Source organism: Benincasa hispida, chromosome 8 (genome assembly GCF_009727055.1).
Source record: "Benincasa hispida cultivar B227 chromosome 8, ASM972705v1, whole genome shotgun sequence".
NCBI lineage: Eukaryota > Viridiplantae > Streptophyta > Magnoliopsida > Cucurbitales > Cucurbitaceae > Benincasa > Benincasa hispida.
In genome coordinates this window covers 12,688,251-12,711,474 of record NC_052356.1, presented here as the reverse complement: position 1 = coordinate 12,711,474, position 23,224 = coordinate 12,688,251, and the positions used below count along the sequence as shown (strand labels likewise).

Here is a 23,224-nt window from a genome sequence, read left to right as displayed (position 1 = left end):
TTAGAATTAAGATCTTCATATCTCCACTTGTTGTATTTAAAAAAATTTAATGCGAAGGACTAAAATAGAACAAATTTTCTAAATCTCATAAATAAATATGTAAGAAATTTAAAACTAAAAACCAAATGAAAACATTATCCAAACCTGAAGGACCAACAACCTAACTTTTTGCATTAAAATTCTTGAAATCATAAGCTTGCCACTTGGAAATAAAATTACTCGAGCATCATGTGGCACATATAAAGATATGTCAATATAACAATATATAATTCTATAATACATCAAGGATGTTTAAGTTATAACTTTCAAACTAGTAAATGTGTACATTGGTTCTATCTTTGTTTAATTTTGTTATTTATTACAATATAATGTTTATCCTATGCATATATTTTCTTGGATCCCGATAATTTTTTTTTTTTTTAGAGTAATGGTTCGTATATATCATTGCAATATTATACAACAATTCAACAAATAGTCACAAGTTGTGCCAACTACGCATAAAACGTCGTAAAAATATTGCAATTTTGTCCTATTTTCTTATGATGTCAACGCTTTTCTCATCAGTTCCTTCTAAATATTCTAACTCTAAGAGACAATAACTTGTATAAATCAAATAGAAAACATCACAATTTCCTTTTAACGACGTTATGTGTGATGATTTTTCTTGTCGATGAATGTTTTTTGCAAACAAAATGAAGAGTTTTAGAAATATTGTGTGAGATGAGCATATTAAAAGATTAATTAAACACAAAATTGAGAATATTACTTTAAAACATTAGGGATTATTAATCATTTTATATACCATCCAACCTTTTTTACAAAAGCTCCAACTTTTTTTTTTTTTTCTTTTGAACTATTTCCAATAATTTTATAAACCATACAATGCTATTATTAGTAGGTATACATATGTAATGACTCAAAAGATAGCCACTTGCCACAAACTTAAAACAAATTTCTTTCCATATTATCAGCATCCAAAATAGGTTGTTTTCAGACTACCAAGTCCAAACTCAAATGGTTTTGAGATCAAAAAACTCTCACTCCCTTAATCTTCTCCTCTCACTCTCTTGATCCCAATTAAACAAATTCAAGATCCAACTTCCTCTTTACCACCTCCACAACTATGGGAAACAACAAAAGCAATAACAAGAACAAACTTGAAGATTCCGAAAAGAAATCTGGCTCTTCACCTTGGTCTCGAGCCACTTCGCAGCAGCAGCAACAACAACAACGTTTGACAACTTTTCTAGGACTCAAAAACACTGCTGTTTGGATTTTCCTCATTGTCTTCATTCTCTATGTTTTGTACTCCACCAACATCCTCACCGTCGATCGCCACGAAGAATGTTCAACGACCTTAGACTCCTCGACCGAAGAACATATACAAGCACTCACCAACACCTCTTCAACCAACATCAACACCAGCAAATTTCTCCAACTTGACGATGAAGAGGAGGAAGAACAAATGATCATCAAGCCACTTCTTCCTCTAAAATCGCAACGCTATGACACAGAACTGAAACACATCGTTTTCGGGATCGCGGGGTCCTCGAATTTATGGGCGAAGAGGAAAGAGTACATAAAATTATGGTGGAGGCCAAAAGAAACTAGAGGGGTTGTTTGGTTAGATAAAAAAGTTTATACTAAAAAAAACGAAGGGTTACCCGAAATTCGGATTTCGGGCGACACGTCAAGGTTCAAGTACACGAACCGACAAGGACAAAGATCTGCTTTGCGGATTTCGAGGGTTGTTTCGGAGACATTGAGGTTGGGGATGAAGGATGTGAGATGGTTTGTGATGGGAGATGATGATACAGTTTTTATGGTGGAAAATGTTGTGAGGGTTTTGTCTAAATATGATCATAGGCAATTTTATTACATTGGGAGCTCATCTGAAAGCCATGTTCAAAATATTTATTTTTCTTATGCAATGGCTTATGGTGGGGGAGGATTTGCTATAAGTTATCCATTGGCCAAAGAGTTGGAGAAGATGCAAGATAGATGTATTCAAAGGTATTTTTGTTTTTATTTCTCTATTTAGTTTAACAATTTCGACATCGAAGATCTAACCGTATCAACTTTTGAAATAATAATATACGTGTCTTATCTACTAAGACGATATATTTCGATTGATAGGTACCCTGGATTGTATGGGAGTGATGATAGAATTCAAGCTTGTATGGCTGAGCTAGGGGTACCACTCACAAGAGAACCTGGATTTCATCAGGTATTTAAATACTATAACTATTACTATAATACATTTTCTTCAAAAGAAAGATATCTTTTGTCTTGTTATTATCCCAAAAGTTGTTTAAGAATTGTATCAATTTAAACCTTGAACTTTGGACTTTATATCAATTTAAACCCCAATCTACTAATTGTATCAATATAAACCCTGAAATTTTATAAGCGTGTCTCGTAAATGTATGAATTTAAACCCTAAGTTTTCATAAATATATCAATTTAAATCCTTAACTTTCATAAGTGTATCTAAATAAAAAAGCTTCAGGGTTTAAATTAATACACTTATAAAAGTTAAGCGTTTAAATTGATACAATCATTAGTTTGGGATTTAAGTTAGGATTTAAATTGATACAATACCTAAAGTTCGGTGTAAACATTAGGAAGAAACGTGAAGAGATTTAAGTAAAGTATCATATAGTCAAGTACCTCCCACTAAATGTTCTACCTAGGGATTCATTAACTTAGACAATTTGACTACTGATTTTATCTGAGTGTGAATTTAAAGAGTATAAATTGATATTTACCGGGAAAAAAAAAGTCGGGGAGTAAAAAGAAACTATTTAAAGAAGAAAAGAGAGTGTTTAATTAGTAAATATATATTGATGAGAAGAATTAATTAGAGGTAATTTGTTGTGTAGTATGATGTATATGGAGATCTACTGGGACTTTTAGGAGCTCATCCAGTGACTCCATTGTTATCACTACACCACCTGGATGTAGTTGAACCAATCTTCCCTCGAATGACACGAGTGAAAGCCCTTGAACGTCTGTTCCAATCCACAAGACTGGACTCATCAAGCATAATGCAGCAGTCTATTTGTTACGATAAGAAACGTTACTGGTCAATTTCTGTATCATGGGGTTATGTTGTTCAAATCTTAAGAGGTGTAATATCGCCCAGGGAGTTGGAAATGCCGACAAGAACCTTTCTCAATTGGTACAGAAGAGCTGATTACACTGCATATGCTTTCAACACTAGGCCTGTCACCAAGCACCCTTGTCAAAAGCCCTTCATATTTTACATGGCCACCACGCGTTACGATCGAACCAAAAAGCAGACCGTTGGTATTTATATTCGTCATAAATCTCGCCACCCTTTTTGTCGTTGGAAAATGAGTTCCCCAGATAAAATCGACTCTATCATTGTTTTGAAGAGGCCCGATCCTTACCGATGGCAAAAGGTAATTCATTCTTCCAATATTTCCACTCAATAATTCATGTTTTAATTTAGCCTCTTTTCTTTAATATTGGTTGATGACAATATACCTATATTGCACGACGCACTACACAAGTGAGCCGACCAAATTTTAGAGGATGAATTAGCCAACTAAGATAGAAAACATCTTCTTTTATAGATGACTAAGTTTTGAACCTCTAACCTCAAGATTGATAGTATATATGTTATTATTCGTTGAGTTATGTACATTTTAGTTGTATCATTTATATTCGCTTTGACCAAAAAGATATAATTATTAGAGGATGAATAAGCCATCTAAGAGAGAAAAATCGAAGTTTTTGAAACTTCCAAGAAGAGAAGTTGCATACTTTCCTTAATTTTATGAACTCACAAGTATCATCTTTCCTTTTTTTTTTTTTTTTTTTAAGTTCAATAAGTGAGGAGGGATTTTGAACCTCTAACCTTGAGATTATCAATTAAGTTTAGGGGTGTTCAAAAAATCCGATGATTCGAAAAAACCGATCAACCCAACTCAACCCGTACGGTTTGGGTTGGGTTATCAACTCATTTGGGTTAGGTTGTGTTCAAATAAATAAAAATTTTATGGGTTAGTTTGGTTTCAAATAAATGAAAATTTGATGGATTGGGTTGATTCATAGGTTCACGTAATATAACCCAAATCAACACGAACTAACCCAAGTTTATTATTAACTTTAAAATATATTTTTCTTATTACTTATAACACAATTATTTATACATATATTGATTTTAATTTTATTTAATTCCAATATTTTTTAATAATTTATTCTTCAACAACTAGTTTCTTTGCACTTTAAAATTTTCACTATATAAATTGAAATTGAGTTGTTAATCTTAATTCATTATATGAAAATAATTAAATTAGATTTTTACATATTTACGTTTTGCTTCTTTATAGAATAAAATTTTAAATAAATGACCCGATTAACCCGAACCAACCTAACCAAAATATTTCATGGTTGGGTTGAGTTCATTTTTTAATAAGGGTTATTTGAGTTGAAAAAATTTACAACCGAACAATTGGATTGAGTCTAAAAAGTCATTCAACCTAACCCAACCTAACCCATGAACACTCCTAGTTGAGTTATGTACACTTTAGCTATATCATCACGTAAGGGACCGAAATGTAATAAACGCCAAGCCATTAGAGACTAAAACACACGTATATTTTTGCAGTCTAGTCCCTCAACTCTAACTGAATTACAATGTTTGAATATTTGCAGTCACCAAGAAGGGATTGTTGCAGAGTTCTTCCATCACATAAGCCCTCCACATTGTACTTATCAGTCGGCAACTGCCGTGGAGCTGAAATTAGTGAAGTTGATCAATTATAAGTACCCATCAAAATCAAAGACTTTTTTTTTTTCTTTCTTTCTTTCTTTTTTTTTTTTTTATAATTTGCCTCAACTTCACAAGAGTTTTTCAAATTCATTTAGGTGATAATCCATGCTCATAATAGCAAAATTTGTTAGCTTTTAACGTCTATTTGGATTAACTTTCTAAGTGTTATTTCCAACACAGAGATCGGAACTAGAATGCTATAGGATTTTTTTTTTTTTTTTTTTGTAGTTTATTTTTATTTTTATATTTTTATGTCTGAGCAGGGGCCAGGGAGAAAAGTGATGAAATACTGTAATGACGACATGAAGAAATGAATTGTTCTTCTTTCAAATAGCTAGAGAATTCAAGGAGTTTTTAGAAATAGTTGGCTTTGTGTACAAAACTTGAAAAGAAAATAAAAGAAGTTTTCTAAGAAATAGAAAAAGATTGGAAGAAATAAAAACGTTCACAAGAAGGTAATAATTTAGTCATTGAACTTTAGTATATAATAATTTATATCCTATTTAGTAACCATTTCGTTTTTTGTTTGTGCTTTTTGAAAATTAAGTTTATTTTCTCCTCATTTCTTACATTGATATGTATCTTTCTTTGTTAAATTATTAGCCAAATTCCAACAACAAAAACAACTTTTGAAAATCTACTTTTTTTAGTTTTTCAAATTTGGCTTAGTTTTTTAAACTATTGGTAAAAAAAATAGATAACAAGTAAGAAATTTGAAGGTGAGAATAGTGTTTGTAGATTTAATTTTCAAAAATAAAAACAGAAAAACAAAAATGATTACCAAACGGACAATCTTTTGGCCCATATTGTGGTTTGGAATAGTGAATTTTAGAAATTGATTATTAAAATCACTTTTGTCATAAAATCTAACTTCAAACTCTTTTAGATGTGGTTTTCACACAATTAAAATTAATTTTGGATAATAAAAAACATGTTTGGAAGTAATTTTGAATATTATAAAAGTGACTTTAACCATTTTTAAATACAATTTTAACCATTTCAAAACCAATCTCAAATGTATGATTAGTCCCTTTAAGAAACAAACACAATTCACATAAACAAGCTCCACATCCTCGATAAGAACACTGCACAATTGAAGTTTTACCCAAAAGCAATTAATTCGAGGATTTGGAATAAAAATGAAAAGAGTCACTAAAATGAAAGTGGCCAATAATATATTGAAATGAACTGGAATTGATAACGAGTTGATCAATCATGCTGAACATGTACTTGTTATAAATGCTTATTTATTTCCTGTTGGTATCTATGGATTGATCACAAGCCGAAATATGATTAGGACCCTTACGTGCCTTGAGTTTATACTAGATGTAGTTAATATGAATTTCATAACATTTTCTGATTTGTTTGATAATCACCGATTGAAACGGAATATTTTCCAACTCCCAAAAAATGTTTTTTAAAGAAAAAATCTTCTTGACAATTTACAGAAGAGCTCCATAGACAACTGTGTTAGTAGTGTGTATTTATATTGCAGAAAGCAAGAAAAGAGAAGCAAAGTCCAAGTCATTATTGGGAAAGGAATTTCTGGCTATAACTATATAACTTGGAACATGGTTCCCCTAAAGAGGCAATTTTACATACAAAAGAACCTCGGCTCACATTTACATTGGAGGACCAAAAAAAGAGCAAAAAAGAAGGGCACAAATTCTCAGCTTATGACCCAATTTACTGAAAGATCAAGGATCTTAGCAGGGTACCTGTTATCATCTATGACACAAAAATTGATAACTAGGCACTTCATAAGAATGCTTCTGAACAGCTCCGTTCTACAATGTATCCTCTCCTGCCTCACTCTCTCTCTGACCTGTCGTTGTCTGAAGTTTCCCTCGTATCATTGTCCCGTTCCATTTTAAGAGAAGATGGTCTCTTTTGGGAGCTTTGGTTTGGTTGAGTTTGGGGATCGTACTTCTGGGACGCTAGGTAGTTTAAAGCGGTTACCACATCAGATATAACCGGTCGCATATTTGGTTGCTCTTGAACACACATTGCGGCTATGGCTAGAGATTGGTATAATCCTCTCACAGGATATTGTCCTTGGAGCATTGGATCAACCATTTGTGAGAACTTCTTCCGGTCTCGAAACAAGGGTCGTGCCTGCAATATCAGACACACCATAAGCTTGCTTATTCGGAACCAATGTTTATGTGCCTCACAGAATTCAAAATATGCAAATAAATACACCCAGCATCTTCTTATCATGCCATGAATTTGAAATTGCAGATGTTCATCAGGCATAAGACAACATTTTTGAAGTTTTCTGAGCCTTAACCAAAAAAAGCATCTAGCAGCTTACTAGAAGTCTTATGTAATTCAGATGGTGTTTATATCACCGAATGTTTGAAACGATCTGCTCAAGCACATGCACAAATCATCAAAGTGTTGTGCTACCCAGCCAAATGTTGAAGTTTTATAAATAATATTTTCGAAGCATGAATCTTCATGAAGAAACAAATATACAATCGTATAAGTTGAGCTAGACTACACAAAAAAATAGTCGAGCTATATTACCCAAGCCACAAGATTTTGCTCTGAATGAGGTTTTGAATGATCGATCGCCTTCCTGCCCGTGATGAGTTCCAATAAAACAACACCAAAGCTGTAAATATCTGATTTGAATGTCAGCTGGCCTGTCATTGCATAATCTGGAGCACAATACCCATATGTGCCCATAACCCTGGTTGAAACGTGGGTTTTATCCCCACTAGGACCTACTTTAGCCAACCCGAAATCAGATAGCTTTGGATGATATCCTTCACCAAGCAAAATGTTTGAGCATTTCAGATCACGATATATAACCGGAGGCTTCATCTTCTCATGCAAATACTCCAATCCCCTCGCTGCACCTGCTGCTATTTTCATTCTTGTGTTCCAATCAATTACTTTTGCACCGGGTCGAAGATCTACAAGGAGTGGAGAACATGTAAAATAATTGTAAATGTGTAGTAGGTAAAACAATTATAACTCGTGGGTCAATCAATTAGGTACCGTGTAAATGGTTTTCCAACGATCCCAATGGCATATATTCATAAACCAACAACCTCTGATCCCCTTCAGCACAAAAGCCAATAAGTTTGACGAGGTTAGGATGATCAGCTAGACTTAAAGTCAAGACTTCAACAACAAATTCACGAATTCCTTGAAGTCCATTGCGGTCAAGTTGTTTGATTGCTACAACCTAGACCAAGGCAAAAAAAACGGGTCAGGTAACTAAAGCATTGCCATTTAATAACTTTACAAATCAAACAGAAGCACAAATTCTCTTAAAGAGAGAGATAAAGAGAAAGAACACTACTATATGACCATCCAGCTAGCTATTAACTAGGTAAAATTGCAAATTTGGTCCCCATAGGTTAAAATTAGAATTTAATCTCTATTGTTTGAGAAGTTAGAATTTAGTCCTTATGATTTGATAAATGTTCATAGATGGTCCCTATGGTTTGATAAAATCCCCATAAATAGTCCTTACCGTAGGGACTCTCTATGATAATTTTATCAAACCATTGGGACTAAATTCTTTCTCCAAACTATAGGGACCAAATTTGCAATTTAACCTTGATACTATTAGCGTATGTGAAAATTGCAGTTTCGGTTTATAATTGTTTTCAGTTCGAATTTTGTTTTACATTTATAAAAGAGAGCTCTAGAAATGCAAGATGACTCTGCACATAAACATTAAAAATTTTCACTGAACTTACCTCATTAACTTTCTGCAAGTATCCCTTGTAAACTTTGCCAAATCCTCCTTCACCCAAGAAGCAATCTGACCGGAAATTTCCAGTGGCGGCTGCAAGTTCTTCGAATGTAAAAGTCTTGGCACGGCCGTTGGATTCTCCTTCCTCAGAAACCTCATCTTTCAAATTCAATTCCTTAACATCTAAAGCCAATTGGTCATCTTTAGACACAACAACCTTCACATCAGAATCCCTTTTCACTGCCAAACTTGAATTTATTTTGGCTTTATCTGTACAAACCCACAAGAAAATAACAATAAGGAACAAACACTGTACAGAATTCACTTGACCTTAATCCAAATCCTCTCATAATGCAAAAACCAGTAAATTACCACCAAACAACTACCTGAAATTCAAAAGAAAGAAAGCAAGAAAGGAAAAAATGACATCAAAATTTACATTAAAAATGCTCTTGACCTGAGATTATGGCTCTCAAATAGCTTATTAAACCTTGCAACTAATTTGCAGAAAATACAAACAGATTGGAAGTCCGTAAAGATGAGAACAGCAGACTGCAGAAATCAAATATTACATTAAACCCCAAACAGAAAACCAATCTCAATTCCTAATTTCTCGACCAGAAAAAACAAATTAATTCAAAATTTTTGGTAGAAAACAGAAACCCCACATCCAAAATTTCAAAAAAAAAAAAAAAAAAAAACCCAAAATCAAGAAGGTCAAACAGAATCGATTTGCTCCATTTGAGAGATTCTTGAAGATATTGTGAAAAAAATCACCTGAAGGCATTCGATCATCGGGCTTGTGGGTTTTGGAATTGAAGGTATTCGGGTTGTTTTCTTCGATATTCTCCGATTTCTTGCTGGATGAACCGGTGCAACGAAAACAACCCATTACGAATTAAGAGCTCCTCCTTCACCACACTTCCCCCTCTGTTTCTGAGCTCTAAAAACAGAGCCGACAACAAAAACAAACACCAACAAAGAAATTAAAAAAAAAAAAAAAAAACCCACCACCGGAAATCCGAAGACAACGGGAGAAAATAGCAAGACGAATTAGAAAGAGGAAAATAGAATTCGAAAGAGAGAGAGAGAGAGAGAGAGTTGTAATTTGTAATTGTAAACTCAGAGAGAGAGAGAGAAACAGAGAGGATCCTTTGGAAATTCGGATTTTCAAGGTTTTTTTTTTTTTTTTTGGGTTTGTTTATAATAAATATATATATAAATAAGTATATATTCTTGTGTGCTAATGAATGTTGAAAGTATCAAATAGAAATGACGATCAAAATATTGATGTATGTCAATTTCTATTCAATATTTTAAAAAAGAAAAGTTAAATTTTAAATTTGTTCTTAATATAAATATTGATAAAAATATCGATAAAATGTCAATATTGATAATTATTTTTTTTTAAATGTTAAATTTTAGATTTGATCTCAATAGTTTGAAGAAGAATATGAGTTTAGTTCTCACGATTTTAAAAATTAGAATTTATTATTTATGGTTTGATAAAATCTTATGAATAATTTTGATGAGAACGAGACAAATAATCTTTACTGTGAGGACTATTTATAAGCGTTCTATTAAACCGCATAGACAAATTCTAATTATACACCATAGGACTAAGTTCTAACTTTCTTTCACTAATAGGGGCTAAATTTGTAATTTAACTTTTAAAAAATTATAAAAAAAAAACATTTAACAAAAACATTTAAATTAATAAACAAACATCATCCAAGTGATAAAAAAGTTAAAATATTTATTATTTATATTTTATTTAGATTAACAATATTTTATTGCTTAATTTTAGGTTTAATAAATTTATTTTAATGAAATGAGAGAAGTGATTCATGTTCATGTTGGGTCATGTTTACCGCTTCGTAATTAAAATTAGTGTAATTGCAATAAAATTTCAATGATAGATTGCAAACCTAATTAGATTGTTTTCATCACGCTTACTTAGGCATCTTGTAAATATAAGTTGATTACGATTGAAACTGTTTACTTTGCATCGTCTTCTTATCGTTATCGTTGTTGTTTGGAGTCAATTAATATCGTATCTGTAATAGTAATCGTAAATGTGAAAAATTCATAATTCTCACTATTACAACAATAGCAATATATGAAGTGGTAACAATAATAATAATAGTAATGATCTCTGAAAGCAAAATTTGAACAAAAAAAAAAAACTAATATATCTCATGTAATTTTTAAATACAGTTAAATTAATCACTCTCACGTCCGCAAATAACAAAATAAATATTAATGCCGAATGGTAAAAATAATCATTAAAAAAATGTCGAACGGTAAAATTAATCTGTGAAAATTTCGAATAGTACTAATAAGAGAATTATTTTTTTCCACAGCTTTGACCTGTAATAACATGCCACGTGTACCACAGGGGGGCTATTTCGTAAATTGGAGTTTGAGGAGAGTAAATTTCACCTGCGGAGTTAGTTTTGCATTAATGTTTTTTTTTTTCTTTCAAGGAACTCGCCACGCCGTCCATTTCTATGGGGCACATCATGAATATTTTTTAAAATATAAAATAAGATTTTTTTTTTTTGTTTTTGGTTTTTGTCTTTTAGGTGTTGGTCAACGGTTTCTTGGTTCTGATTGGGTGAAAGAAGAGAGGGTGTAGGTAAACTCGTTCACAGGAGATTTATTTTTGAGGAAATTTTATCCTCTGTGGTCGCTTTTCCGTACGATACACGTTGAGACGCCTCGATCACCGTTCGATTTTTCAATCCCGATGTAAAGAAACTCTAAAAAGAAAAAAGAAAAAAAAGGAAATTTAGAAATGAATAAAATAAAATAAATAAAAGGAAAATAAAGAAGAAGAAGAAGAAAGTGATGAAGTCAAAGTTAAGTGGGTCCCGTTACACGAAAGCGTCCATCTTTTGGTGGGACCCACTTGCCGACGCGTTTTATTTCTTTTTATAAAATGTTTTTCTTCATTCTTCTCACCTCTCTTCCTTCCTCTCGAGGTTAAATGGGAAATTTAGTTCCTATAAATTATAATCGTCAGAAAATTAATATTTAATCTCTATAATTTTCTAAATTTTCAAAATTATGAAAATTAAATTCTGATTTTCAAGACCAAATTTATATTTTAACCAAAATTCAATTATAGAATCTGAGAATAGTTAATTCTACTTAGCATACATTATTTTTCTCACAGTTAGAAACTTAAATCTTAATTATCTCGTCAAAGTATATTTAGTTCAATGATATTAACATACGTTCCCTTCCTAGAGGTCGAATGTCCCTCGTTTATATATATATATATATATATTTATTTATTTATTAACTTTTACCCTTCGTTTAAAAACTATTCATTTTATTTCAAAAGTTTCAATATTATCCTTGGCCTCTTGTAAACGTCTTAAAATTATTCTTGAATAGAATTCAAACATAAATTATATCTAAAATGTTGTTGAATTAGCGTATAATGGAAATTTTGATCGCCTACCATTATAAGTCACCGTCATATCATTTAAAGTATAGAATATTTTTAAAAAACAAGTGACAAGGTAATTTAGCCACTTTAAAAAATAACTGATGTGATCTTTGCTATTGTTATATTATCGTCATATATAACTCTAGAAAAAGAAAGTATCATGGGCCGACAAAATTACGAGATTATGAAATAGAATCATCATTATTTGAGATGGTAATTAATGTCTTATCTACTTGTTTAAATTGATGTTAACAAAATTAGTATAAAATATTAGATAATGAAGTGAAAATTAAAAAAATAAAATTATTGCCATGATTGAAATAAAAACAATAAAAGTTTAAGAAATAAAATGAAGTTTAAAGTTAAACATTAAACATTTAAAAATGATAGTATATTTTCATGTCCTATTTTAATTTATAAATAGTTAAATATTCTTTTTTAGGTCCCAACTTTTTTTTTTGTAAAGATTTAATTTTCACTATGAAACTAATGATGAATATCTTCTAATCACTGATTAGAGGCATGCTGATGTAACAATTTAGACAATTATTTGAGTGACCTCCAATATATATTTCTATTAAAGTTATTAAAAATTTGATGTTGAGAATTAAACAAAAAAATCAAATCAAAATTTAGACCTAAAAAAATTATTGAAAGTTTAAATACCAAAGTAAGACATTTGAAATAATAGACCTATAGATAGAGTAAAATAATGGAAAATTTTCACAGATAATAAAAATGACAAGTTATTTACAAAAATAGCAAAAACATATATTTATAGTTTTTAATAGACTTCTATCAGTGTCTATTAGTGGTAGACTTTTATCAATTTTTATAATTGGTAGACTTCTATCAGCATCTATCGAAAAAGATTAAAATTTTGTTCTTTTGTGTAAATAGTTTTTTATTTATTTATTTTTGAAAATTCAATGAAATAATATATAATATATTAAAAAATAGACTTTTAAAAAAAACATGGAAAATTAAAGTAAATTAGTAGCAATTAAAATGATATTGTGAACCTTTCTTTATTTTTTAGAAAAGAAATTAGCAAAACAATTACAAAGACATCAGAGTCATATTTACTTGAAAATCATCTCACCGACGAGGTAATTCATTCTCATTCGCTACCTAACAAGTTATATCATCCATCACCATATTATGCAAATATAATTTATCGAAGACATTAATAATTTGTCTAGAAACAATTATCGGCCACCAAAAATATCTCCTAATAAATGTTAAAAATATTAGAGAGGGTTTAACAAACATATCTAAATTAGAAACAAAATATCTTTTGACTTGAATATGTTTTTTTTTTTTTTTTCTTGTTTAGGTTAAAAACATGTAGAGTGAAAAATAAGAACGTGTGACTTTTTAGTTAAGAATATTTTAATAAGTTAATATTGATTTTAGTTGGGCAAAACTATAGTAAAAGTATTAGTAATATATTTAGCATAAAGTGAATTAGATTTTAAGTAAATATTTGAAGCTATATTCTTTACCAAGTCCAGAGTTTGGAAATGGTGAGTCAGACCCACTTCAATTATTCACCTACCATAATTTTAACATTTCAACTTTTTATCAAATTATTTCTATAAGATTGATATTATTCTAATCAAGTTAATTTTAACATTTCAACTTTTTATCAAATTATTTCTATAAGATTGATATTATTCTAATCAAGTTAATTAAACACTATTAACCATAAAAGTTTAATAAAGACATTACTTTTATATGATTACAAGAATAATCATTCAATATCCTTATGTAATACAAAGTGTTATATTAATTATTCAAATTGACCTTCTAGATCTATTGGTAATTAATTTCTTCATTTCTTATAAAAAGATTAAAAAAATTAATTGCTTTATCACCATTGCTCATTATGTGGAAAAAGATAGAAAATTCTTTTATTCATAATTTAATCTTATGATTGATACACATAATTAGCTGTTACACATTGAAAGATAATTTTCAATCATTTACTCAAATAAACAAAATCTTAAAAAATTATGAAATTAAGGTAAATAATAAATCAGTGAGGCTTTTTTTAAAAAAAAAAAAAAAAAATTTAAAGATAAGGTTTATGATTGAATCCATCCCATTGAAGCTTAGTCTATTTAAAGCATAAGTTTTGATTTTGATTAGATTAATTGTGTGTTGTTTTGTTTTTAAATTTCAATGAGAGATACAAATTTCTAATATCTTGGTAATCTAAGATATATATTTTATGTCGATTGAACTATTTCATATTAGCTAATATATTTTTTTTTTACGACAACAATTTAAAGAGATCTTGGAAGAACCATTGATCTTTTAGTAAAAAATCTATGTGTGACACCCCAGGCTCAAGATTCGAATAAGAATTCGATACCTAATGACTCCGGCTATCATACTTTCATATTTTCATGATCTTCCTATTCAGATGTGATATCGGTTCATTCATGTACTCCCTCATGAGCTCGAAGATTCCATTATGTTTTATGTTAGTTTTATTATGCTCATGGCGGCTAGTACTTTTTTGTTTTGAAGAATCTTGGGTCCCAGAAGTGCATGATAAATACTGTCCGTAGTGAGTAATTTCTTGTATGTGTAAAGACGGGTAGACCGTTTCATCTCTTTCTTCAAAGTGGTGGATCAAACTTCGATCATGTAACAAGAGTGGATTCAATTGGTTTCCTCATTATTCAAATAGTTTAATGCTTCTTTGGCATTAGTATTTTATTAATCAAGTTCTTTCTCAATCTATTAGTTGATTCGGAGAGAAAGGTATTTTTTAGGTTAAAAATCACTTTTAGCCCCTAAACTTTCATAAAACTATCGAATAATGATAAAATTTAATGAAATTTCATGCATAAATAAACCGTTAAACTAATTAGAGACTCAATATTTTTGTAAAATTAAAGTCTCCATCATAAAATATTAAAAATTGACCTCTAATTTTGGTAGAATTTCTTTTACGCGAGGGACTAAATTGTTACAATTTTGAAAGTACAATAACTAAATTATTACATACTAAAATTAAGGGACTGAATTGTTACAAAATTGAAAGTATAGGAACTAAATTGTTACAAACCAAAGTTTAATGACTAAATTGTTACTTTCAAGAAAATTCATAGATCAAAAGTGATGTTTAACCTATTTTTTATCACTTAATCTCAATTTTAAATTTTATAAAAATGAAAAATTGAAGATATAATCCCAAAAAAATGCATTAAGAAAATTCAGTTCACCACAAAAAGACATTATACTTCATGAAAGAAAAAAAAACCTTGGGGTGCAGAAAAATTACCACGTGATAATTAAATTTTTTTCTATACATTCAATAATTTTGTATAGAAAAAGGAGAATATGAACTTAGGCTGCATTTAAATATTACTTAACAACGAATTTTATAACTTTATCAAACCGATGTATGACAGAAAGTATTCTTCTTCTACCTTAATATTACTCCACTTATGTTTGGTAATGCCTTCTAGGTTAAGCATTTTTTTAAAATCTATATTTCTTTTAACAAAAGCACTTCTAAATCTTATGTTAATAAAGCCTTAAGAAACAAATTAGTTGTGTTGTACTAATATTCAAAAAGTAATATATTAATTACAAGTTTAATTTTCAAATTTTAGGAATTGTATCTATTTGGTCCCTCAAATTTTAAAAACGTTAAATAAGTTCTTAATTTTTAATTTTGTATCTCATAAACTCTCAATTTTACTCTCTCTATAAAATTCAAACAAATTTAGGTCAATTTGAATTTATATGAATATAATGTATTAGTTTACAAGTATGACTTTATAGGGATTGTAGGAATTAAAAAATATTTATTAGGCTAGAGTGCGTCCAAAAATAAATTTTGTTGAACAAAGTTGAGCATATTCAATATCTTAGGGCTCAAACAAGCCATATAATTTTATTTTTTCTTCTAATAATATTTCAATACGAAAGATGGAATATTTTAACTTATAAAAATTTAATAAATATCAAATCGAGTTAAACTGAGGATAATTCAACTAACATCGAGTATATTTAACAACCTCGAGATTAGAGGTCGTTCAATCCTAAAAGAAATAAAGATCAAATTGATTTTTTTTAATTATACTTTAGGTTTTAAAGAATAATATTACTAAATTTTCAATATATATATATATACAAACCGGTAGCTATTAAATTTTCATCAACATTATGATATTTCTATCAATATTTTTATATATTCATGGGTTTGTCATCCAAATAAATTTAACCGGCATTTTAATTACATTGCAAAAATTCTATGAAACACACAAATAATAATAAACAAAATATGTCAATATAATAAAGTTAATTGACTTTTTAACTTGTTTAAAAAGTTTATTTACTAATCCAAACATATTTTCAATTTTTTTATTTTTAATTTATTTTTAAAATTCTTTCTTCTAATATCAACATTAAGTAAAATTGAGACATCAACATTTTTGTCGACATTGTGTCTAAGGTCACATAATTAGACTTTAAACTTGTAAATACTTTAAATTAACTTTATCATACACTTATTATACTATCATTATTATAGGGACAATAGCGTTACATCTTCAAAATTAATTCTTCATTATTCAAATAACTGAGTGTATCCTCAACTCTTATCATCTTTGTGAAGACTGTATCGGTAAAATATATATATAAAAGAAAAAATTAAAAGAATTAAAAAATATATTTTTAAAAAGAAGAAGAAATAATTTTCATGTGACAAAATATAGTTGCACAATTAGGTGAACTCCAAAAAGATAAATGCAACCAATGATACACGAATACCTTTTAATATTTATATGTGTTTTTTTTTTTTTTTCAGAAGATGCTAAAATACAAGCCAAAGTGGAGTGTATCTTATCACCTTGCCAAAAGGCTAGGGATTTTGAGTAAACCAATAAATCTCTTGAACTTGGGTATGTTTTTCAACTATTACAATCCATGACACATAAAATATCATTTATAAGTCAAATATGCTAAGATTCCAAGAACAATTATCTTGTTCATGATATGAACCTTAAATACCTCTTATCTAATGAGAGAAAAAAAAACTTAATTAAATATCTTAATTGTGTGAAATATTTAAATACTTTTTAGATATTTTATAAGAAAAAATGATCAAGTAGATTAACTAGTCATTCTATGAAATGAATTGGTGACTTTTTGTATAAATAACTTACTAGCTTGTGTTTGTAACATATAGTTAAATAAATACATTTTAAATAAGTCACAAGAGAAACTCACATAAAACCAAAGTTTTAAATATTGATATCGAAAATAATGTCGATGTGTCAATTTTATAAAAATGTCAGATGAAAACTATAAAACAAATTAAGCATTTCATCCCTTTTAAGTAAATTTAAATTTCCTAATATTAATATTAGATCCATTAATCCATATAATGATATTTTAGTTATTTTTCGTCCTTTTTTTTTAATAATATAATGAAAATATGAATATGTCAATGAAAATCAAACCTTGTCTAAAACTATATGTTGAGACTTCAAAGAGTTTTTTTAAGGATACTCTATCGTAAACATAAAGAGGTAAATGAGTTATTTATTATTTATCAATTGATTTTGAGATTTACCTCACGTTTATCAATCACCATTTTGAGTAGGTATGTTGAAGATCAGTGGCAATCCATAATTTTATGTTGGGGCACAATTTATGTAAGTATAAAATTTTAGCGTATAAACTTTTAAATTTGTATTTATATGTTGTTCCTGAACTTTAAAGAACATATATGATGGATCATGAATTCTCGTTTTGTGTATCTAATACAAAGTACCATATTTAAAAATAATAATAATAATAATAAAGTGTATCTATTGACTTCAAAATTGAAAATTTATGGTTGAGTTGACAACAAAAAAAAATATTTTTGGTCTAAAAAACTATTAATTTTTAAATATTTTATGAGATTCATTAGATACAAAATTGAAAGTTTATATATGTAGTAAACATTTTTAAAGACTTATTATAGTTAAAATTGAAAGTTTACAAATTTATTAGTCATAATGTTCAAAACTAAGGTCCGTTTTGATAACCATTTGATTTTTTTTTTTATTATTCTTGAAATTTAAGTCTATTTCATCAACATTTCTTACAATGATGTGCATCTTTCTTAAGTATAATAGTTGAGTTCTTAGCCAAAATCCAAAATCCAAAAACAACATTTTGAAAGCTACTTTTTTTTAGTTCTCAAACTTTGGCTTAGGTTCTTAAACCATTAGTGAAAAGTAAAAAAAAAAGGAAGAAATTTGGAAGTGAAAGTAGTGTCTATAGACTTAATTTTCAAAAACAACATGGTTACCAAACGAGGCCTAAGGGACTAACTAGTGTTGTTTTATGCCTTAATATCAAATTAATTAATTAATTAATTTTTTGATGATAACAAACTTACTTTTATTTATTAAGAATTTGAGTATTTTGAAGTGTCTATTGCATAGAGCTCGGAACAACGATTCCAATGCAATTTGAATCGCTCAAATCGGAGTTCAAATGAATAAGATATGATTGAAACAAGCTTAACGGAAAAATCTCAAGTAGGTGACATGACAAATTTTTTCAATCAAAGTGGACCAATTGGAAGGTGCCACTTGGAGCAAATGGAGAAGTGACACATGGTGGACTTTTGAATATTTTATTGGTTTTAAAAAGAAAATGAATTTAATATTATTTTATGCTCGTATCCAACGGCTTGTTTTGATGTTTGTGTTTAATGGCTAGTTTTGGACAGATTTTGTTTTTTGTTAGATTTTTTTTTTAAAAAAAAAGAATTTAAAGAGAAAAAGAATTTATTTATTTATTTATTTATTTTTTGTGTGTCTAACGGCTAGTTGTCTTAAAAATAAAGAATTATCTAAACCATTAATTTTTCCTTTCCACGATCCAATAGCCCAAAATTAAATGTGGTTTCTAACAATTTTTTTCTTTATTTAAACTCATCTTCTTCTCTAAATGTTGACACAATTTTTATAGTTTTCAATCATCTCCAAAAATACAAAGTTTCCATTGTTGCTCTCTCCAAGTTTTTTTGTTTTCTTTTCTTCTTTTTTAGAGAAATATTTTATGTTGTGATGATTGATTTTTTGAATGCTTTAATTTGTAAATCCACTCTTAGCGAGAGTTTTCCTCATATTGTGCTTCATTTCAATTTCATTGTAAGAGTTGCTCTTGATCCTGGAAAAAGAGTTATAACAGTTTGATCCTCAACCGCAGAAAGGATCGAGTTTGTTCTTGTACAAAAAAAATGTTGTAACTGTTCGACTCTAAGCCATCGAAAGAGTCAAGTTTGTAATGATATACACAAGAGGAGTTTGGAAAGTGGATATAGGCTGGTTGTGCTGAACCACTATAAAATTACTTATGTCAATTTCTCTATCCCTATACTACTTTAACTTTACAATTAATGTGTTATTATTGTTTATTACGTTAAATTAATTAAAATATTTGTTCTTTAAATTAATTGTTCATATTGATTAATTTTTCTATATTCATGATCAATGTCTTTTTATTATAATTAAATAGGGTGCTTTAAAGTGTGATTCTTATTTTCTTGTTCAATTCAAAATAATATTATTTCCATAAATTTATTGTTTAAATTACTTAATTGGACCCACGTTAGTAAAAAAAATTTATTAGTTTTAATAAACCCTATTCACCCGTCTAAAATTGTCATACCGATCCAACTAAAGTTTTTTTAAGAGTAGAACTAAGAAATCATTGTAAACCTTCTATAGAATTATTAGCCTAAATATAAGCACAAAAAAAAAACATAGTTATTTATCGAAGTTTTAAGAGTGGAACTAAGGTTTTCCTCCTTTCCTTGTTAGTTGCACAAGATATTTCTTGGTTGCTTTATAGCCATGTGACTTTAATTCTGTACAAAATGTTTCAGCTTTTGGTTTTCATCTGAAAAAAAACAAAAGAAAAAGATTAAAATTATATATATATATAGACACGCACATACAGGTTTTCTAAAAAATAATACGTTATAAACTCGAAACAAATAATGTACAAATTATTATAAATATAGTAAAAATTGATGCCCAATGTTTAGTGTCCTAAAAGTCATGTATAAATTTTCATGTTGTTCACGTGACTTGTAATAATTCATGTTTGGTATCTACTTAAGTCTACATCCTACTTGCCATTTTATCTATAAATAGTGACATTTGGTGGATCTTAACATTATACACATTGGCGAGAATAAAAGAAAATTTCATATATTTTCTATTTCTATAAAATCATATTTTCTATTTCTATTATTCCTATTTTCATAAAATTATAATTTTAGTTATTTTTAATTTAGTTATTTATAAGTTTAGTTNATAAAATCATATTTTCTATTTCTATTATTCCCATTTTCATAAAATTATAATTTCAGTTATTTTTAATTTAGTTATTTATAAGTTTAGTTATATTTTAATATTTTATTATCATTATATTATATTTATTTATGTATTATTATTATTATTATATATATATATATGTATATATATATCTTCTCTATATCTATTGTGCTCTATTGTACTTATCAATTTCACAACACAAATATATTTGAAAGTTTTTAAACAATAAAGCTAAAAAAGTAATTTGAAAAAAGAAAAAAGAGCTAAAAACTTCATTGAAAAAAAAAGAAAAGGAAAAAAAAATGTCGCCAAAAAGTTTCGATCACTTCTCAAGCACTAAAGCAAACTACTACACAATGTTTGGAATGAGAAATTTTATATATTATTTTTATTTAATTAAAAAAAATCAAATACATATATGTAAAACCTCATAAGATGAGGAGAGACACATGCCCACCTTTTCATAGATTCTTCTTTGTTGAAAATCACACATTGAAAAGATTAAAATAACTCACAATGTTCGTAAAATATATGAACTCATTACGAATTGAAGCCACAATCTTTATAAAATATTTTTGTAGCCATAATTATTCATCGAAAATTGATATATTTGAAATAATAATAGAAGATAATGCATGATAGTAAAAATATAAAACCAAACATTAGAATGATTGTTACTATTACCAAAGGATTTCAAGATGATTGCTTTCGCCAAAAGCACTTTTCCACCCTTTTTAAAAGTATATTTTAAACTTATCCATAGTGTAAAAAAAAAAAAAAAAAAAATGTCAAAGTGAACTAGGTAATTAGTGTCATATACTCCGTTTTATAGAGTTGGGATTCAAATCTTCAAACTTCTACTTATTGCTTAGAAAAAATGTGAAAAAGAATATCTTGCGTCCCTAGATTTTGGATCTAGTTTTCATTTGCTCCCTAGGTTTTCAAAATGTTATACATTAAGTGCTTAAATTTTGAGTTTAATTTCGATTTGATCTCTAAGTTTCAAAATATTACAATTTTACCCTTAGAATTTTAATTTTGTTTCAATTTAGTCCCCAAATGTTAAGATTTATATTTTTAATACTGATTTTCATTAAAAATTCACTTCCATTCATTGGCATGTTCATGTTTATTAATTAATGAAAAATAATTATGAAGTTAAAATTTAAAATTTAATTTTAATTGCGATGAAAATCAGCAAAATTTAATTGATTATAATTCTTTTATTTATTTTAAATTAATTAATCAACATTAACCCTAAAGACAAAAAATGAATATTTAGTGAAAAATCAATGTTAAAATTGTAAATATTAGAACGCAAGAACCAACTTGAAATAAAACTCAAATCTCAAGAAAAAAATAATAACATTTTGATACCTAAAAGATTAAATTGAAACTAGACTCAAATTTAATGACTAAATATGTAAAATTCTGAAACTTAAGGACGAAATAGAAACTAGACTCAAAATCGAGGGAGAAAAGGAATTTTTTGGAGAGAGAGTAAAAAATAGGTGTGAGAGAGTAGATTTGTAACACATGGAATAAGTCATTTTGAATAGTTAGTGAAATTAATTATTGGACTTTAGCAATAGCCCCAAAACTACACGTCTCCACAAAAATTGTTACATTTGTCAAAATCTGTTCTCTCCATTTGCATTGACTTTTCTGTCATTGTTTTTGTGTCATCAAATCTTAATTTAAAGTGTGGTTTTCAAGGGACACACTTGGACAAATCATTTCTAGTACCTTGATTGCGGATCTATTATATTATTCCTATTGTTTTATTATTACACACAAAAAAACATAATAATACTAAGATTTTTATTTACTTTATAATTATTTGCATGTGATGCATTTTGCAATGTGAGTGATGATGACCTATATGATTAATTTGTGGTTAGGAGAAATGCTTTTAAAAAAAAAAATGAAAAAATGGGTGCTATTGTTGCCATGATATTTGGACTTTTTAGAAACCACCGAACTTGTGGTTTGATTATTATTTTCTCTTCTTTTTTAGATATTAGAGTTGTCACTCAGGTCCCATTTGATAATCATTTTATTTTTTTATTTTTGTTTTTGAAAATTAAACCTATGAATACTACTTCTACCTCCGAAATCTCTTTCTTTGTTATCTACTTTTCACCAATGATTTAAAAAAACCAAACCAATTTTTTAAAACTAAAAAGTAACTTTCAAAAAGTTGTTTTTGGAATTTGGAATTTGGCTAAGAATCAACCATTGTACATAAGAAAGATGCAAACCATAGTAAGAAACGTGGACGGAATAAGCTTAATTTTAAAAAACAAAATGGTTATCAAATGTGGCCTTATCAAAAGAAGCATAGTCTTAATTGGTATATGAGTGTGTTAGTAATCACGGGATATGTGATTTCAATTTTCTTAATTCCAATAGTACTAAAAAAATTTATTTAATTTAGGTCAAAATACCATTCTAGCTCTCATATTTTGAAATTTGTTCAAGTTTTATACATAAATTTTAAATTTGGTCTTGCAGTTAATTTATTGTTGATTTTTCTATTTTTTTTTTTTTTTGTTATCTTTTAACATATTTACTATAAATTTTGAAAGCATAATCATATATTGTATTCCCTTACATAAAAAATTATTATAATTTTTTAATCAATTTACGTAAAAAGTTAACTTTGAAATACTAAATTTAAGATTTATTGAAAGTATATTATCTAAAATTAAATAAACTTCAAAGTATAGAGACCAAGATGATACTTTAACCTTTTATTTAATTTTCAGGCTAAAGAATTAAATGAATTTTATTCTTTTTCAAACCACGAACCTCTTGGTCTGCTACACATATAGCATGCCAATAGAAATATTCTCGCTTTAGTTTAGGTCACTCTTAATCGGGTCCTTAAT

The 23,224-nt window shown here is 28.3% G+C and overlaps 2 protein-coding genes across 2 annotated transcripts; one reads left to right on the top strand and one right to left on the bottom strand.

Annotated features, from left to right (window-relative positions):
- The first annotated feature begins 1,123 nt into the window (after positions 1-1,123).
- Positions 1,124-4,861, top strand: LOC120083925. Its single transcript, XM_039039831.1, has 4 exons — positions 1,124-2,013; positions 2,137-2,227; positions 2,883-3,425; positions 4,684-4,861. Exons 1-4 carry the CDS (start codon positions 1,124-1,126, stop codon positions 4,792-4,794), a joined length of 1,635 nt encoding a protein of 544 aa, XP_038895759.1. The 3' UTR covers positions 4,795-4,861.
- Positions 4,862-6,310: 1,449 nt separating this feature from the next.
- LOC120083806 (probable serine/threonine-protein kinase PBL5) lies at positions 6,311-9,707 on the bottom strand. Its single transcript, XM_039039686.1, has 5 exons — positions 9,291-9,707; positions 8,518-8,783; positions 7,808-7,997; positions 7,331-7,722; positions 6,311-6,916 (listed from the first exon to the last, which is right to left on the bottom strand). Exons 1-5 carry the CDS (start codon positions 9,403-9,405, stop codon positions 6,611-6,613), a joined length of 1,269 nt encoding a protein of 422 aa, XP_038895614.1. The 5' UTR covers positions 9,406-9,707; the 3' UTR covers positions 6,311-6,610.
- Positions 9,708-23,224: the final 13,517 nt, after the last annotated feature.

Excerpts from the sequence above, each read along its gene's own strand:
- LOC120083925 (XM_039039831.1), top strand. The coding sequence starts at position 1,124 with ATGGGAAACAACAAAAGCAATAACAAGAACAAACTTGAAGATTCCGAA. Across the intron at positions 2,014-2,136 it reads CAAGATAGATGTATTCAAAG|GTACCCTGGATTGTATGGGA; the intron begins GTATTTTTGTTT and ends TTCGATTGATAG. Across the intron at positions 2,228-2,882 it reads GAGAACCTGGATTTCATCAG|TATGATGTATATGGAGATCT; the intron begins GTATTTAAATAC and ends TTTGTTGTGTAG.
- LOC120083806 (XM_039039686.1), bottom strand. The coding sequence starts at position 9,405 with ATGGGTTGTTTTCGTTGCACCGGTTCATCCAGCAAGAAATCGGAGAAT. Across the intron at positions 7,723-7,807 it reads GTTGGAAAACCATTTACACG|ATCTTCGACCCGGTGCAAAA; the intron begins GTACCTAATTGA and ends CACTCCTTGTAG. Across the intron at positions 6,917-7,330 it reads AGCAAAATCTTGTGGCTTGG|GCACGACCCTTGTTTCGAGA; the intron begins GTAATATAGCTC and ends CTGATATTGCAG.